The 16,573-nt window shown below is 46.8% G+C and overlaps 1 protein-coding gene across 5 annotated transcripts; it reads left to right on the top strand.

The window, feature by feature from the left end:
• Positions 1 to 7,618: 7,618 nt before the first annotated feature.
• On the top strand, positions 7,619 to 16,247 carry PRSS23 (serine protease 23). 5 transcript variants are annotated; one of them, XM_065658126.1, is made up of 2 exons: positions 7,619 to 7,815; positions 13,067 to 16,247. In XM_065658126.1, the coding sequence occupies exon 2, from the start codon at positions 13,080 to 13,082 to the stop codon at positions 14,196 to 14,198; it is 1,119 nt and encodes a 372-aa protein (XP_065514198.1). In that variant the 5' UTR covers positions 7,619 to 7,815; positions 13,067 to 13,079; the 3' UTR covers positions 14,199 to 16,247. The 5 variants fall into 5 exon arrangements, with proteins under 5 accessions (XP_065514198.1, XP_065514208.1, XP_065514215.1 ...); XM_065658136.1 differs by lacking the exon at positions 7,619 to 7,815 and adding an exon at positions 8,090 to 8,221; XM_065658143.1 differs by lacking the exon at positions 7,619 to 7,815 and adding an exon at positions 8,250 to 8,420.
• The last annotated feature ends 326 nt before the right edge of the window (positions 16,248 to 16,573 follow it).

The raw sequence follows: 16,573 nt of genomic DNA, 5'->3' as shown, positions 1-16,573 counted from the left end.
ACAAGGGAAGGAAAAGGATCATAGGTTAGTGAAACAGGTTACCTACTTAGGAGAAAAATCATCACTGTTTTCATAGCTGGATACACTACATTTGGAAAACAAGTCAGCCTCATCTTGACAAGATGCGAACAAGACCTGCCCAAGGGCAATTCTCTGATGAGGAGCACTTAACTCTGAATGGTGTATTGCCATCTAAAAGCCAATTGTCCTCTCCACATGAGCTGTCTAGGCTGCCTCTGTTGATACCCAAGAGGAAATAATTTCAGAGTGCAGTTCATTCCATAATAACTGCAGCATCTAACATGGGTGGGATGAATTGCCCTCTGGAGATGCCTCCTGTCCTCTGACTTGGCCTTCCTTAGGCTACAGGCATCATTTTAATGTGGCTAAAATCAGCTGAGGTTAATCTTGTTTACTTGTTCCCAAGCCAATCATAACTGAGCTCTCCTAGTTCTAATACGACTGCTCTTCACGTTTCAGACCAGGGGCATCAGGCAGTTCTACGTGCTGGATGTGATGGCTGATCAGCCGTCCTGTCCACCCTGGCCCCCGTGTTCATTCCCCCTAGGAGCACTGCTTCACGGCTGTTATGTGGACCCACAGAAATTCTACCAGCAAAGCCTTATTTGACTGAGAGATTAGGGCAGAACCTCTTATTAAAACAGTCCCAATTCCTGCCTGGTTTTCCTTATTTTGTCTCCTTAAGCCGAGGAGGTACACCTGCTGTAGGTGCCCCCACAGGGCCTACATCCGTTGCAGGATGATCTCAACAAGAATAGCATAGAATCACAGAATCACAGAATGGTTGGGGTTGGAAGGGACCTCTGGAGACCATCTAGTCCAACCCACCTGCTAAAGCAGGTTCACCAGAGCAGATCACACAGGAATGTGTCCAGGCCTTCAACCCTTCCTCTCCCTGAGGAACCTTTTGACTGCATGGGCTCTGTCTGTGCTGCCAGGTGGACCATAGCTAGCACATAGTCTGAAACTTGATGTGGTCCCTCACCTATGAGTCATACTGTGAACTTCAGGGTGCCTTCATGCTGGGTGCAACATGGCCAGGCACCAAACTAGGTCTGAGCTCAAGCATCTTATTAGAAATCCCACTGATTGTTGCTGTACAACAGGACTAGGAAAGGCCCTTTCCAGCATTAGCTGAGCAACATCATTGCAAAGGCTGATGGGCAGGTGGTGAAAGTTTGACTGAACACTGTGCCCAGTTCATCTGCTCTGCAGGTGTGGGCTCTCACTGTGGGGAGAACCTTCTCCTTTGCTGTGTGCACTGAACACAGGCTTCTCTTCAAACAAGCTGGGCACGGGGTGAGTACGACCTCCAATAAGAGCTGAAAAGCAGCTTATTAATCATAGAATTGTAGAATGGTTTGGGTCAAAAGGGACCTTAAAGATCACCTAGTTCCAACTCCCCTGTCATGGGCAGGGACACCTTCCACTAGACCAGGTTGCTCAAAGCCCCGTCCAACCTGGCCTTGAACACTGCCAGGGATGGGGCATCCACAGCTTCTCTGGGCAGCCTGTGCCAGCGCCTCACCACCCTCATGGGGAAGAATTTATACCCTCACCAACCTCCTGACTACTCTTAGATGAGTACATGGTGGATTCAAAAACTACCAGATGGAGCGGTGAAACCTACAGCAGAATCTAAACCCAGCAGATAGACACGGGCTAGCATGAAAACAGAAACCGTAGTGATGAATGTGATCCAGTTTTGCATAACACCGAAGATTCCCTTTTTCAGGAAATTCCTGGAGTTCTCAGGGCGTGCAGTTGCAGTGGCTGTTTTATTTTTAAGGTGTTATTTTGGGATTACTTCACTGTATTGATATGCTGTTTATCCAAATGGTGAAGATGTAGTGTCTTACAAGAATCTGTCTTGTTGGAGCAAATCCAGGTGCCTGTTTTAGTTCAACGAGTTTTCACTATCGTGAAATTAAAGGGACACTCTCAGTTGAAATATCACTTGTCGGAAATGTCTTCAGTAATACACTTAGCAGTAACTCCCAAGATCTGCGTCGCTAAGAGCATCTATAATATATATAACTGTGAATTTTGAACCAAGCTGAATTCAAAATGTTTTTCCTCATTTTCTTCTTTCTATGTATCTCATAGTTTGATCAAACATTTCTACATAATATAGTCTATTTCAAGCAGATATTAAGAGAATCCCATGCCCTGTCTGACAGATATGTTATAGATAATCCGAATAAGCCTTTCAATTGAGAATTCAGGGCAGGGGAGAAATACAACAAAATTATCCCTAAATGTATTGTATTTGCAGTTTCTTGTTACCTCTTGTGTTTCCCATATAGTAGTAGCTTACTTTCCCAATAAATTCAGAAACTTTCTGTAAAGCTTGAGTTGCCTCAGGCAAAGCTGTTTATTTGCACAGGTATGTGTGCAGGTGGAACTGTGCAGTAGAAACCTTCCCCTGTTAGTATGATTGTGCTCAAATATCCCTATTCATAGAATCATAGAATAGTTTGGGTTGGAAGGGACCTTAAAGTTCATCTAGTCCAACCCCCTGCAATGAGCAGGGACACCTTCCACTAGACCAGGTTGCTCAAAGCCCCGTCCAACCTGGCCTTGGACGCTTCCAGGGATGGGGCATCCACAGCTTCTCTGGGCAGCCTGTGCCAGCGCCTCACCACTCTCATGGGGAAGAATTTCTTCCTTTTCTCTAATCTAAATCTCCCTTCTTTCAGTTTAAAGCCATTACCCCTTGTCCTATCATCACATGCGCTTGTAAAAAGTCCCTCTCCAGCTTTCTTATAGGACCCCTTTAGGTACTGGAAGGCTGCTGTAAGGTCTCTCTGGAGCCTTCACTTCTCCAGGCTGAACAACCCCAACTCTCTCAGCCTGTCCTCACAGGAAAGATGTTCCAGTCCCCTGATCATCTTTGTGGCCTTCTCTGTACTTGCCCCAACTCACTGTATTCAACCAGAAAGAGGACGGACGCACTGAGTGGGATTCACTTCATGTAACTTTTAGCATCTAAAAGTTAGATTTAACCTCTCCTAATAGACAATGGAAGGAAATGACTGCTTTTGAGGAATGATTGTCTGGCCTAGCTTATATCCTGGTTTAGGATGTAATAAATTGCCCTCTGAGGTAGCTCCTGAAGGCCTGCAAAGGGAACCTAGAGTGGTCATGCCTCGCTTTTAGATGTCTTTATTTGGGCAGATGAATCCTTTCCAAGGCTAGAGCCTTAAACTCTGCTCCACTGTGTCACACTCGCTGATGACAACATTTTTACCAACACAGGAAGGACATTGTGTACATTCAGCTGTCCCTTTTCCCACTTGGCAATCTTTTCGTAAACCAAACAACTAAGGTTCTCAGTCTTCACATGCTTCCTTTAAGATGACAGTAAAAGCATATCACTTCTGGGAACCAGGAAAAAGTGCCTCCCCCACCATCCTTGCATCCAGTCTTGGAAAACCTGAGAAAAAGAGTTCATTCTCTCTGAGTGGTATCATCTTATGGTGCAACGTATCTGAGGCAAATGTTTGGCCTTGCCCTTCTTGTCATCACAGCACCCAGACATGGGACAGTCACCACAGGGACAGTCACCACTGTATTTGTCATCACAACACTGCCCTGAGATAGAACATACTCTCACACTCATTGCACAGATCGGGAACCGAGGTAGCAGAGCCTTCCCGAAGTCCTGCAGTGAAGTTGGGGCAAAGATGAGGATGGGACTTGCTTCTCCGAACTCAACTCCCACTCTGTGTAATCCTTGCCTTCAAAATAGACCATCTTCAAAAGTAGAGTGTCTTCACCTTGAGCTTGATCAGAGGGCTGGAACACCTCTCCTATGAGGATGAGATGAGAGTTGGGGGTGTTCAGCCTGGAGAAGAGAAGGCTCCAGGGAGACCTTATTGTGGCCTTTCAGTGCTTAAAAGGGGCCTCTAAGAAAGATGGGGACAGACCTTTTAGCAGGGCCTGTTATGATAGGACATGGGGTAATGATTTTAGACTAAAGGAGGGGAGATTCAGGCCAGACATGAGGAAGAAATTTTTTACACTGAGAGTGGTGAGACCCTGTCCCAGGTTGCCCAGAGAGGTGGTGGATGCCCCATCCCTGGAGACATCCCAGGCCAGGCTGGACGGGGCTCTGAGCAACCTGAGCTGGTGCAGATGTCCCTGCTCATGGCAGGGGGGGCACTGGATGAGCTTTGAAGGTCCCTTCCAACCCAAACTGTTCTATGATTCTGTGATTCCTGTTGCAGTTAGAAAGAGCTTTGGGAAACAGGGCATCTGTGAGCAGTGGGCCCTGTCCCGTGCAAGGAGAAGGGAGCCTGCTGGACGGCTGCCACTGCAGTGGGGAACTCCAAGGCCTTTTCTGCTGCATTACATCAGCAGCGAGCAATGGGAGGACTCCTTTGAGCCAATTGTGGGTTGTCATTCTTCCTTCCAGACTCAGTGGCCTCTGAAATCACTCCATTGTCTGCAGCAGAATCTGGCACAGGCCCATAATGCCAGGTTACTTCACTTCCCTGCAGAATAAAAGATTTCTTCAACCATGAGAAATTATCTCCTGACAGTGCCATTCATTAGGGCTCCCACCTGTGGATTGTTTCATTTTCAGCTTACTCGCAAGGTGCTGAAAAGTCAGCATGTGTGTTATCACTTGGCAATATAGTACAGCTGATACCTCTTCACCCTTACGAATGTTGTCACTTATTGCTCTTTGCCTCCACAATGGCTCACAGTAACACTGAGATCTTGGATTTCACTCTTTTTTACAAAAAACACCTTTACCCCACCAGAGTTCTTGTTTCTTAGGAATTATAGAAAGAAAATCTACAATGGGTATTTTTTCCGCTTTTGAATTAGAAAGTTAACAAGTTAGTTGGTTGGTTAGTTTTTCCTTAAGACAGGCATTTGGACAGGCCAAACAAACTGTCTTTTCTGAACTTGGGGTTCAATGTATGCCCTAAAAATAATAAAAATCTATTTTTTGTGGCTACCAAATGTCTTGAAACTAAATTTCAAATTAAACATTCTTCTCTACTGCTTTTGGCATGAAACAAGTTTTGCCTAACACTTTCTTTAAGGTTTTGTTCTCAGGAGGACTTCTGTAGACACCAAGCCTTGTGGCTCCTATACATCCATCTGTGTTGTACGTAGAGGCACTAACAGCTTATAATCTGTGTGACTGAAAGACTGTGGAGGGGTAGCTGTGGACCAGCTCCCCACGGTGGCAGGTGCTATACAAACGTAACACAAAAAGAAGACCATCCTTTCCCCTCATCAGAAGTAGAGACAACAGTCAGTCACAGGGAAGACGGAGACACCAGGAAACCAAGAGAAGTGTGGTGGGGTGTCTCCAGCTATGGACATTTATGTAGACACTTTGTTTGGATGCAGTACCTTCCTCTTTTCCCGTTTAAGTCCCTAACACAGGTCAGACCACTTAAACCCTGACAGTGCCTCTTTCTCTTCATGGGCAATTAGGGTGCACAGGGTGAACACCTCACTTGTAGACCTCTACATGCAGGTGTTTATGGTTTGAATGAGGTTTCCAGTCTCATTTGAGATGCCTCAGGGCATCCAACCCGACTTTCAGCTTCTCCTCCAGATAGGGAAGGTCTGTAGTCCTGTATTGTATCAAGATGGCCCAGGACAACCCAAACCCCTACAGTTAAGAGAGGTGAAACCCACCATAAAATCACAGAATTGTTTAGATTGGAAAAGAACTTCAAGATCATCAAGTCCAACCGTTAACCTAGCACTAATTCCACCTCTAAACCATGTCCCTCTGACCCATATGTATCTTAGCAGTGTCTTGCATCTCTGCCTCCCTGTCTCCTGTGAACATTTCTATCAGAGTCATATCTTCTAGGATCGTGTCTATTTGAATTTGTGTCTGGAGATCAAACAATCCTTTAGTCAGTCAGAATTTATTCATAGTACTGTCAATAAAAAACTGGGAGAAACATACAAAGAAGGAAACGATTACGCTAATATTTATTTCTTCTTCCCACTGAGACTCTTGAAAACAGCAGTGCGATACAGGAAGGCTGATGCATTTAAGACAAAGCAGTAAATGGACATATAGGCAGTTGTTCAGTGGAGGGTTTGCAGTCATCTGGAAATGACTGCTGGACAATCTGCACTTTGTCAGAAGAGTAAAAGTCATCAAGAGGCCTTGTTTGGTGTGGTGACCTACTACAGTCAAGAAGATGTGCGAGAGGAAAGCTGGGCAGGCACTGGAGCACTCGTGGCACTTGTGACAGAAGAGGCTGGACGCCCATGGAAAGCAAGAGGCCACCGCTGCAGTCCTGAATCCCACCACGTAACCAAACCTCACAGCACTTTCACCCCCGCCAAGACATGGGCCAGGTACCTTCTCCATCCTTGCAGGACAGCAGAAGCATATAGGACAAAGCTCCCTGAGCAGTGGGACTGTGTATCTAATCCGGAGGTGACACAGAGTCCAGATAAGAAAGGATCTGTGATTAGTGCGGTATTGCTGATAGACCTTTACTTGTTAGCTGCTGCCTGATACTCCAGGTACCTTCCTCGCTGTTGCATGATCTGGTGGCCCACGAGCAGCTGAACTGGTGTCACCAGCCCCAGCTTCCTCTGACACAGCCGTATTCTCCAGCTGTGTTTCTGCGGGAGATGTTTGCCACAGGGACCTCTCCTTCACCTTGTAAGGTTATAGTTGAGAAAGACTTGTCTGAGTAGCTATGACTTTTGTAGCACTTGTTTTTTCCAACCATCTGTAAAAACCTTTCCACAGACCCAAACGGGGCTGGTGCTCGGCCCAAGTAAATGCAAACTAGAAAAATCATGTTTAAGAACGTAAGATCCTGTAACATCTCAGCTCCTCACACAGGGTCTGCGCATGGGACGGAGCTTTTGCTGCGCTTCAGGCTCTGCTGGTCCTTTGTAAGGGCAGCAGTGGGGTGAAGAGGTCAGCAGAAGGCAGCAAATAAAATTGATTCCTGTGAAATTTGTATTTCCTTTCTGGGATAACGGCAATCAGCTGGGAACTTTGGCAAAACTTTTTGTGGATTTTTCTTGCGGAGTTAAAACACATTGCAGGATTTTTTTGCCCTCTTGGCTCCGGTTTCCTCTTTTCTTGCCAGGTGTCATTATAAAGGTTCAAGAAGGACGAGTAATTAAAACCCGTGCAAAGAATGTGTCTGACAATTAAAAACTGCCTGATGAGGCAACACAGGCGACAGACCTCAGAGCGCCTGGAGCTTCTGCCCAGGCAGGAGGGACACCCTGGGGGTTCACCCCACTCCTGCCACGCTGGATCCAGACGTTGGGGACAAAGAGCCCGGTGGCCTCGGGGCCGTGGAGGTGCCACCACTGCGCCCCGAAACCTCCCACCCGCGAATAAAAACAAGGATGGGGGGAAAATGCGGGTTACCATAGGAAATAAATGAAAAATCACAGTAAAAGCGAACAAAATAGGGGGCGCCGCCCCACGGGGTGCCGTGCGGCGGCTGCCGCGGGGGAGCCCTGCGCGGAGGGGCGGCCCCGGCTTCTCCCGGCGCGGCCCCGCGGGCGGCGGGGCGGGCAGAGGCCGCCGGGAGCGCTGCGGAGCGGAGCGGAGCGGAGCGGGCTCAGCGGAGGCGGCGGCGGGAGCCACCTGCGGGAGGCGCCGCTCCGCTCCGCCCCGGCCCGCCCCGCTCGCAGCGCCGCTCAGGGCCGGCGCCCGGCGGGAGGGAGGGAGGGGGGAGGCGGCCCCGAGCCCCGCGGAGGCGGCGGGAGGGATGGGACCGGCCCCGCCACCTGCCTGACGGCTCCCGGAGACGCCGCCGCCGCGGGGAGCTGGTAGGTAGCGGGTCCCGCCGGCCGGGAGGGTGCCGCGGGGTGCGGGTCACCCCCGGGGGACAACAGGGGCGGCGGGGAGGATGGCGAGGGTCGCGCCTCTCGGTGTCCCGGGGCCAGCGCCTCACCTGCCGGAGCCGAGGGCAGCCCGGCGCTGCGGGGACCGGCCGTCCCCGCCGGGCGCTGCCGCCAGCCGGGCTGCGGGAGCCGCTGTCCCGGCTCGGGGCGAGCGCTTCCCGCAGAGCTTCATTTTTAACCCCGCTCGCATCAACCCGGCGCCGCCGCTCCGGCAGCGGGCGAACAAAAGGGGATAACGCGGCTCCTGCCCGCCCGTCCCCGCCGCTGGGGCGGCCGGAGCGGCGGCAGCGCTGCGAGCTGGTGTCGGTGACCAACTTTGAAGGGGCGTCTGGTGAGGAAACAGCTGATTAAAAAAGAAAAAGAAAAAAAGAAATCGACTTTGCTGCGTTTCGCGCTTGGGAAGCGTCGCAAGTTGCTCTCCGGTTAAGCCGCGGCGGTCCTGTGCGGGGGTTCATCACCGCGGCTGAGAACAGCGGTACTTGCGGTGTGCGGCGGGGCTGGAGCCTGCGGCGGCCGTCGAGGTCCGAGGGGTCGGTGAGGTCCCGCTATTCCCGGGTGGTTTGATAGCCCTGGGGATGCCCTTCCCTACAGCTCACCGGTTTGCTCAAGCCGACCATCACCATCCCACCTGTAACAGTTCGCTCCTGTACAGCGAAACTGAAGCTGCTTCGCACGCAGGGAGGGAGAGAGAGGAAAGAAAGGAGGCAGTAAAATTATTCTGCAGGAATTGGACTAAGTGGTAAACACATAATATGATCCCTTTCCTCTGTACGTGGCGTGTGTCGCTGACACACGTGTCAAAATACCCCCTGTGCCCGTTGTACGTGTTAACAGGCACCCTTGGCCTGCCAGCATCAAAGTTTGTTCCAGGCTTTCCGAAACATCTCCTCTTACAGCCCTCAGACCGGCGGGGAAGGCAACGTAACTCTCAGCATTGCGGGCAGGCTAATAGAGATGTTAGGTTCCAATGGCAGTAAGGCTTCTGTAGTTCCTAAACTGCGGCTCAATTATTTTTGTTGTGTTTTAGCAAGTTCTGTGACTTAAGAAAAGCAGATGAGGCATTTTGGCATGGCAGTGACAGTGGTTTAGTTCACCTTTATGATTTGGTTGGAGGCAGGTTTTTCTCTCTTACTCTCTTGGTTTTCTTTCTTCTTTTTTTTTTTTTTCATTTCCATGTTAATCATTCTGGCTTCCAGCACCGTGGAAAAACTTTCTTCATTTCAAAAATGTAAAGGAGACTGTTTGCTTTCATACTGTATGTTCCAAGATTTATTATTTAACCATCTATTACAAGAACCACCCCCGAAGCAGCGAACTCTTCCAGAAAAATTACTTGCTTATTAGAAAATGATTCATGTCCATCCCGAACAAGGCAGTTCTCTCTCACCAACATCTCTCTCAAGGCGTGAATGCCCATAGCAGGCAGGGAAATGTGTCTGTAAAGTGTTTCAGCGGCATGGGGAGCCCCGGAGTAGCTGTCACTGTTTCCATTCTCTAAACAATTTTAATGCCATTAGCAAGTGTGATTATGTACAAACCGCTTTCTACGGGGTTCCTAGGCTGGGTATCAGAGCGGGGCTTTGTACTGAGTCAAAGGGTGGACTGAGTTTATGACACAGTGTAAATAGCTACAGAAGAGCAGTACTAAAGTGGAGCACGGCATCGTAATTCATTCAGTATCGTTTTGTGATAGCCGCTCAGAGAAGTAGTCGCTTCTTTCCAGTTCTTTCTGTTTGAGAGCGTCTTTCAGGATCATCCATGAGTAAGTAGCTGGACACAGAGAGTGTTAACTCTGTTTTTTGCAGCTTTTCTTTTTTTAAAAAAAAACCAAAAAGGGAAAAAGAAAGGAAAAGGAAAGAAGAGGCTAACTGGTAGGTCTCACTTTAAATGTAGGCTGCTTTTTAAATTGCCTCCTTTTTCTGCTTAACTTTTTTATTTTTTATAGAGGAAGGATCTACACAGAAAGATGTACTATGCATTAGTGTGGCATCTTGTTATAAATAAGACATATTTATTCTATTTACTGCAACCCAGAGCTGATTCAGTACCAGTTATACCTCCAGATAAGACAGAATTACAAAGACTTCAGTAAATGCTTTGATTTGTGAGCACTGCTTAGCTTCTGTGGTCAGGTATAACCTTATAACTGTATTTTATTTTTAGGTTTTAATAACATTGAAATAATAGAAAAGTTCTGTAACTGATGAAAAGGCTTTTTATCCCATATATCAGCAATGTGATCATAGCACAGAAGCAGCAGGGGAAGGGTGTGGGAAGGTTTGCCCAGGGACAGGGAGTCAGTACCACTTCACAGAGCCCAGCACAGACCCAGATACCATCCTCTGCGGGTTTTTTGGGGGGACCAGCGTGAGTCCCAGCTGCTGTCCTGTTCTCCTCACAGGGCGGCTGCCCTCTGCTGTCTACAGCTGCCTTCCCGGTGCTGATGATGCTGCAGCAGTGCTGTCAGGGAGGAAAGGGAGAGCAGATTGCAGGGAGAGGTAATTTCTCAGCCCTGAGGATGCTCTCAGAGAAAGCAGGGAAGTTGCAGGGCACACGGTCCCTTTGTCAGGTTGCTGCACTGACAGGCAGAAGGGAATCTTGCTGCTTGTGCAAACAACAACTGACAGGAGACCTACAGCTTTTCCCCTGACAACTGTAAGGCCAGCATTGGCTCAGTTAGCATGAATGATTTTTAGATCCGAGAAGTGGCATGGATGGTGCAATTTAGACAGAGAATCCATCTATCAGGAAAGCTGCAAATGTAATTTGTGGGAGTAACTTTGGTGTGAAGCAGTTGAGAGCAGACTGCTTATAAATACGTGCTCTTAATAGTGAGATGCACAGCACTTGATGTACCTGATGCACAGCGTAACTGTGATTTAGTCTGTTCTCGGCTTCTTAATTGTGAGGCCAATAATCATTTCTGTCTACAGTCCTCACTGTCACAAGTAGGACAGTTAACAGCTGACTTACACTCGTGCATGTTGTCTTTGTGGGGATGGACTGGTATCATTTCGCCCTGTTATTAATACCTTCATTTTCTGTGTTTTTCTAGTCACTGTTATATGACAAGTGTATTTGATATGCAGCTAGTGTTCCCTGGACCATCCTTGCACCAAAATGAGACTATCTCATTTGATGCTTGCAAAACCCAGTCACATCAAAAATTAATCTCTGCCATGGAAGGATCCAGAGGAGCTGATGGTTTTCCTTGAATACATCAGCAAGTATTTTCCTATTTTGGAACAACCAAAATTATGCAGTTCTGCTTCATGTACTCACCCTTTAGGTATAAAATTACACCTTCTATAGAGCTTAGCCCTTCAAGAAAAAAATCCATCCCTTTAAAGATGTCCTGTTTGTTAATGCAGAAATTACCCACAGAATGTCTGGTCACTTCTGGAACAGTCAGTACCTGCCTCTGTGGGCATCAGTAGCATCAGCTCTGTTCATCTACATCTGGATTTTGGAATGGAAATGTTTTGATATCCTGCATGAGTCAACTGCTCTTTTGAACATCGTGGGCTTTAATTATAGCCTCCATTCCCAAAGAGGATGCTACCAACCATGGAAGAATCCAGGCCCAATATTTGAGTTGGACACCTTCAGACTTTAGCAGTCTTTTTTTGGTGCAGCTTAGAGATGGAGTATTCCTACAAAAAGCATGGGAGAGAAGGATTTTTCTTTTTTATTCTTAGATAGCTGTGGTCATCTCCTGTGTGATTTGCTTTGGTTTACTAGTTTGAGGTATTTCAGGAATGATCCTGCAGTTGTGATCAGTGTAACCTCAGCAGGGTTTTAAATATGTGTAAGCTCAACATAATTGTGAAGTTTTGTTTGAATAATCTTTGTATGAGGGAGATCCTGCCTGCTTCCCTGCCCAGGGTGCAGTGCCTCCTGCAGCGATCCAGCTGTATGGCTAATTTTCAAATAAACTAAAGTTACACATTTTCTTGACACAGTACTAGTGCACGCTGTTCTCTGCAGTCTAAGGCACTCTGCCTGTGGTTCATAAACACATTTACAGTCCCATTTGCCTTCCTGTGCTCAGAGGGGGCCGGTTTGCATTTCCAATTAATTGACTTTATAAAGGAATAAGCCAGTATGCAAACTGAAAATTCCCTCAAGAATTGTCAATTTATTTCATTAGCTGCCCTCGTGTAGTCACACCACCCTTTCTCATGTGAGCCCAGGGGAAAGTGAATGCCACGTGGAGCAGAAACCTTCCTCTGGTGTGACATGCAAGGGGAAGCGAGTCTCCCATGCGGTCACATTCACCTGCCTGTTCTGACCATCAGTTTGGTGTTTCTGGCTAAGACAGCAAAAGGTGTGAGGATGTTTCTTTTGAGGAGAGACTGAGAGAGCTGGGGCTGTTCAGCCTGGAGAAGAGAAGCTGAGAGAGGATCTCATCAATGTTTATAAATATCTCCAGGGTGGGTGTCAAGAGGACAGGACCAGAATCTTTTCAGTGGTGCCCAATAACAGGGTGAGGGGCAACAGGCGCAGACTGAAGCACAGGAGGTTCCATCTGAACATGAGGAGAAACTTCTTTCCTTTGAGGTGCCAGAGCCCTGGACCAGGCTGCCCAGAGAGGCTGTGGAGTCTCCTTCTCTGGAGACATTCAAACCCACCTGGACACATTCCTGTGCGATCTGCTCTGGTGAACCTGCTTTAGCAGGTGGGTTGGACTGGATGATCTCCAGAGCTCCCTTCCGACCCCAACTATTCCATGATTCTGTGATTTAAGGGTCTCTGTCAGTACAGTCAGAGTAGGTGGGAGCTTTCAGAGAATACTGTAATGTAGCTGAAGACAGACGCATTTACTCTTTGCCAGAATGATGGTTTCTGGATGGAGGAATTTACATATTGAGTGAATTTTCTTCACATCATGTGAAGACAAACATAATAACTTCCCACTGATGTTGTCTGGAAGTTGGTGGCTCAGTGCACCCAAGGGTTAAATGCCGTGTGTTTCAGTGTTAACCTGGCACGCTTGTTTTAGGATACATGTTAAGGTATTAGTTTAATGCTGAGAAGCCTGAAGAGCTTCATGATAGTTGGCTCCATTCAAATCTCTTGACTGTTACTATATATGTGGTTAGCAAGCCATTAGCAAGGTAGATTAATCTTGCAACGTGTTCGGGTGAGTAACTGGACTTCCTTTTGCTTTCCACAGACCGGCATTCAGAATGGCAGCCTTGTCCACATTAATCCTCCTTTTGTGTGCTGCTAAAGATGTGATGCCCTCCAGTTCCCACTGGAAACCAACCTGGCCATCTTACAGAGTTCCAGTTATCCTGCCACGATCTACCCTTAACTTGGAGAAGCCGCAGTTTGATGCTGAAGCCAGACTGGAAGTGACATCTCCGTGTGGCCCAGAGTGCCACAAAAGTTCTCCGCTGCCAACTTACGAAGAAGTAAAGAACTACCTGTCCTATGAAACCTTGTACGCTAATGGGAGCCTCACTGAAACTGAAGTGGGCATATATATTCTGAGCAATAGCGGTGACGGATCTCAAGGCAAAACTCGAACTAAGAGGCAGATCTATGGCTATGACAGCAGATTTAGCATTTTTGGGAAAGACTTCTTGTTGAATTACCCATTCTCCACATCGGTGAAGCTATCGACAGGTTGCACAGGGACGCTCGTGGCTGAAAAGCATGTTCTTACTGCTGCTCATTGTATCCATGACGGCAAGAGTTATGTCAAAGGAGCTCAGAAACTGCGGGTGGGGTTCCTAAAGCCCAAACTGAAAGATGGCAGCAAAGGGGCCAATATCACCAACTCAGCAATGCCTGAGAAAATGAAATTCCAGTGGATCCGAGTGAAACGGACACATGTCCCCAAAGGGTGGATCAAAGGCAATGCCAATGACATTGGCATGGATTACGACTATGCCCTGCTGGAGCTCAAGAAGCCTCATAAAAGAAAGTTTATGAAGATAGGCGTGAGCCCACCAGCAAGACACTTGCCTGGAGGGAGGATTCACTTCTCCGGCTACGACAACGATCGTCCGGGAAACCTGGTTTACCGTTTCTGCGATGTCAAAGATGAAACGTATGACCTGTTGTACCAGCAGTGCGATGCCCAGCCGGGTGCTAGTGGATCTGGGGTGTACGTGAGGATGTGGAAGAGGCAGAATCACAAATGGGAGCGTAAAATTATTGGAATATTTTCGGGCCATCAGTGGGTGGACATGAACGGCACCCCACAGGATTTCAATGTAGCTGTTCGCATCACACCCCTCAAATACGCACAGATCTGTTACTGGATCAAAGGCAACTACCTTGACTGCAGGGAAGGATAAAGACAATGAAACTCCTTGAAAGCACTTAATGACTGGTTTTAATTATTCATCTGAGGAAAGGCTAGACTTCTGCTGCAAATGTGTATGGTATGATCTTGTGACATCGGGATGTGATACAGAGCTTTTCAACCAAGCCACCTTGTTCTTAGGACAGGGGCTGTGTGGTGCCGTCATTACAGCTCGAAACTGGGGAGAAAGGAACATCTGCTGGGTGGGGAAGGAGCAGGTGGACTTGCTGAATTTGCAGCTGAGCAACTGAAGATAAGTCAGGGGCGGATCAGTAAACAGTGCGAAATCAGAACCGTCTCCAAAGACTCTTATAAAAGGGACGCTGTTGACTATCTCATGCCTACAATGTTTGTTTTAATAAATCCTAGGATTAGTAGAGATGCTTTGATCTGAACTTTTAAAAGAAAATATTTCAATGCTGTTGGGGGCTGGAGAGGGGCATTTAATGGTGTTTGCAACCCAAACATTACAGCTTTGTGTTCCTGCATGAGAAAGGGAGTGTGAAGGGCAAGGCATGTGCTGTGGGAGATGAATGCCACACAAATAGCGTGAAGGGTAAATAACTGCATAACACTTCTAACCTTCTTTTGGCCTGAGTGATTTGAGACTTTATTAGCAACATAGTTAAGAAAAATGCTTTTTGAGCAAACAGACCTTGATGTCACAAGGACTTGACTGTGAAGATGATGTTGGTCATATGAACAGTGCCATTGCATCCTGCTTTGGGAAACACAAATCATACGTGAGCTGAAGTCTTCATAGGGCATAGCCTTGCATCGAGCAGGATCCCTATGAATATCCTGTTATAGACAGTGCATGGGGACAGAGGCTTGTTTTCTGTAACGACCTACTTAGATCTTTTAAAGCAAATCTCATGTCAGCAGCTGGGATTTTTAGAGGGGAAGTTTGTCTTTGGTCTTGCTGGCCATCTGAATTACTGCCTGCAAAGCAGGTCAAAGGACAAAGGTTCTACTGAGTTTTCCCTCTTTTTGGTGAAGATCTGTGCTGTTCTATCTAAAAATACACCAGATGGAGGGACCCTTGATTTGTAAGTGCCTCTCTATCATATCCCTTTGACAGTGTAATTTGTATGGCATCTCGACTTCTGTTTCTTGTGTTGTTTGGGGAAGGAATCCTCCTCCCCAAGAAATTGTTGAGTGACAAATAATTCTTGGCAAATGCCCAGTTCAGTAATTCTGCAGCTGCAATAGAGCCACATTATAGGGTGCAATCTGAGTTTGCTATGAAGGGATGTTCTGCTGTCTCTTGCAGATAACAGTGACTAACATTTTGACTGAAGCAGAATTGGAGTTTAAAACAAGAACTGTCTTTTGAAGGTAAAATCAGTGCAGCCAAATACTTGTAGCTCAGTAAACAGCCCTGGGAGGTCAGTGTGGTCTATACAAACAGTGTTTCTCAGGTGGATTGTGCCACTGTATTGCAGTAACACGGTTAAGTACGTGCTGCCATGCCAATATTATTTTTTAAATGGGAGGATAGACACTGGCTCCAGTTCCAGTTTCTCTTCCTTCCATCTCTCACTGTCTCCTGAAACTTGCCGAGTTGCCCGTGGCACTTGGTGTTGTGGGGCGAATGCAAGTCCCTGGTGTGAAATGGCAGAGCTGGGAGTGAACGAATCTAAGCAGAGGTTCCCCATGCAATACAAATACAAGGAAAATGTTAATTCAGCTAAGTCTTTCTCACACTCTACTAATTACTATGGCATTTGCAAACATATGCCTGATGGTGCTTTATCTTTGTGATGGCTTTGGCTCTAGTTCTGAAAAACATTTTTTGCTAGAGCTGCCTATGATTATTATTTTTATAGGTGCAGCATACAAAAACATGGACCCTCATGTGGGCTTTTGGTGCACTCAGATACAAGCAGTTACTAATGCTTTGAAATATGAATAATCACCATATGTATCTGATGGTCTTTTTCTGCCTTTTTATTTTAATTTCCTTTACTCTATGCCTGTTATCTGGAGCACTTTTGTTTGAATGTATCACAGTGAATAAAGAAAAGTTATGGAATTTCAATGCAGACATTCTTGTATTTGTACTATACTTGGGTTGCACTTTCAATCTCATTTCAGTTACTTATTTATAAAGACATTCAAATACAGAACACAGTTATTAATGTCCTTGATGCTGTTTATTTTCTCTCAGTTATTTTTTTTCCCCAACTGTTAGAAGTTTCTGATGGTGGTGGTGTTTGTTTGTTTGCTTTCTTTAGTACGCTTAATTACTCTGTGTCTTTGGATGGTAATGATCAATCTTAGATTTGTATGACTGTTGCAGTTCCAAAGCCAGTCATGAGCTCAGATTAGTTAGAGCTGAAAATACCCTACTGAACTAAAAAGTCA

Source organism: Caloenas nicobarica, chromosome 1 (genome assembly GCF_036013445.1).
Source record: "Caloenas nicobarica isolate bCalNic1 chromosome 1, bCalNic1.hap1, whole genome shotgun sequence".
NCBI lineage: Eukaryota > Metazoa > Chordata > Aves > Columbiformes > Columbidae > Caloenas > Caloenas nicobarica.
This window is presented reverse-complemented; position numbering and strand designations above follow the sequence as displayed.

Bases quoted from the DNA above. Each gene is read 5' to 3' on its own strand.
- PRSS23 (XM_065658126.1), top strand. From the start codon at position 13,080: ATGGCAGCCTTGTCCACATTAATCCTCCTTTTGTGTGCTGCTAAAGAT.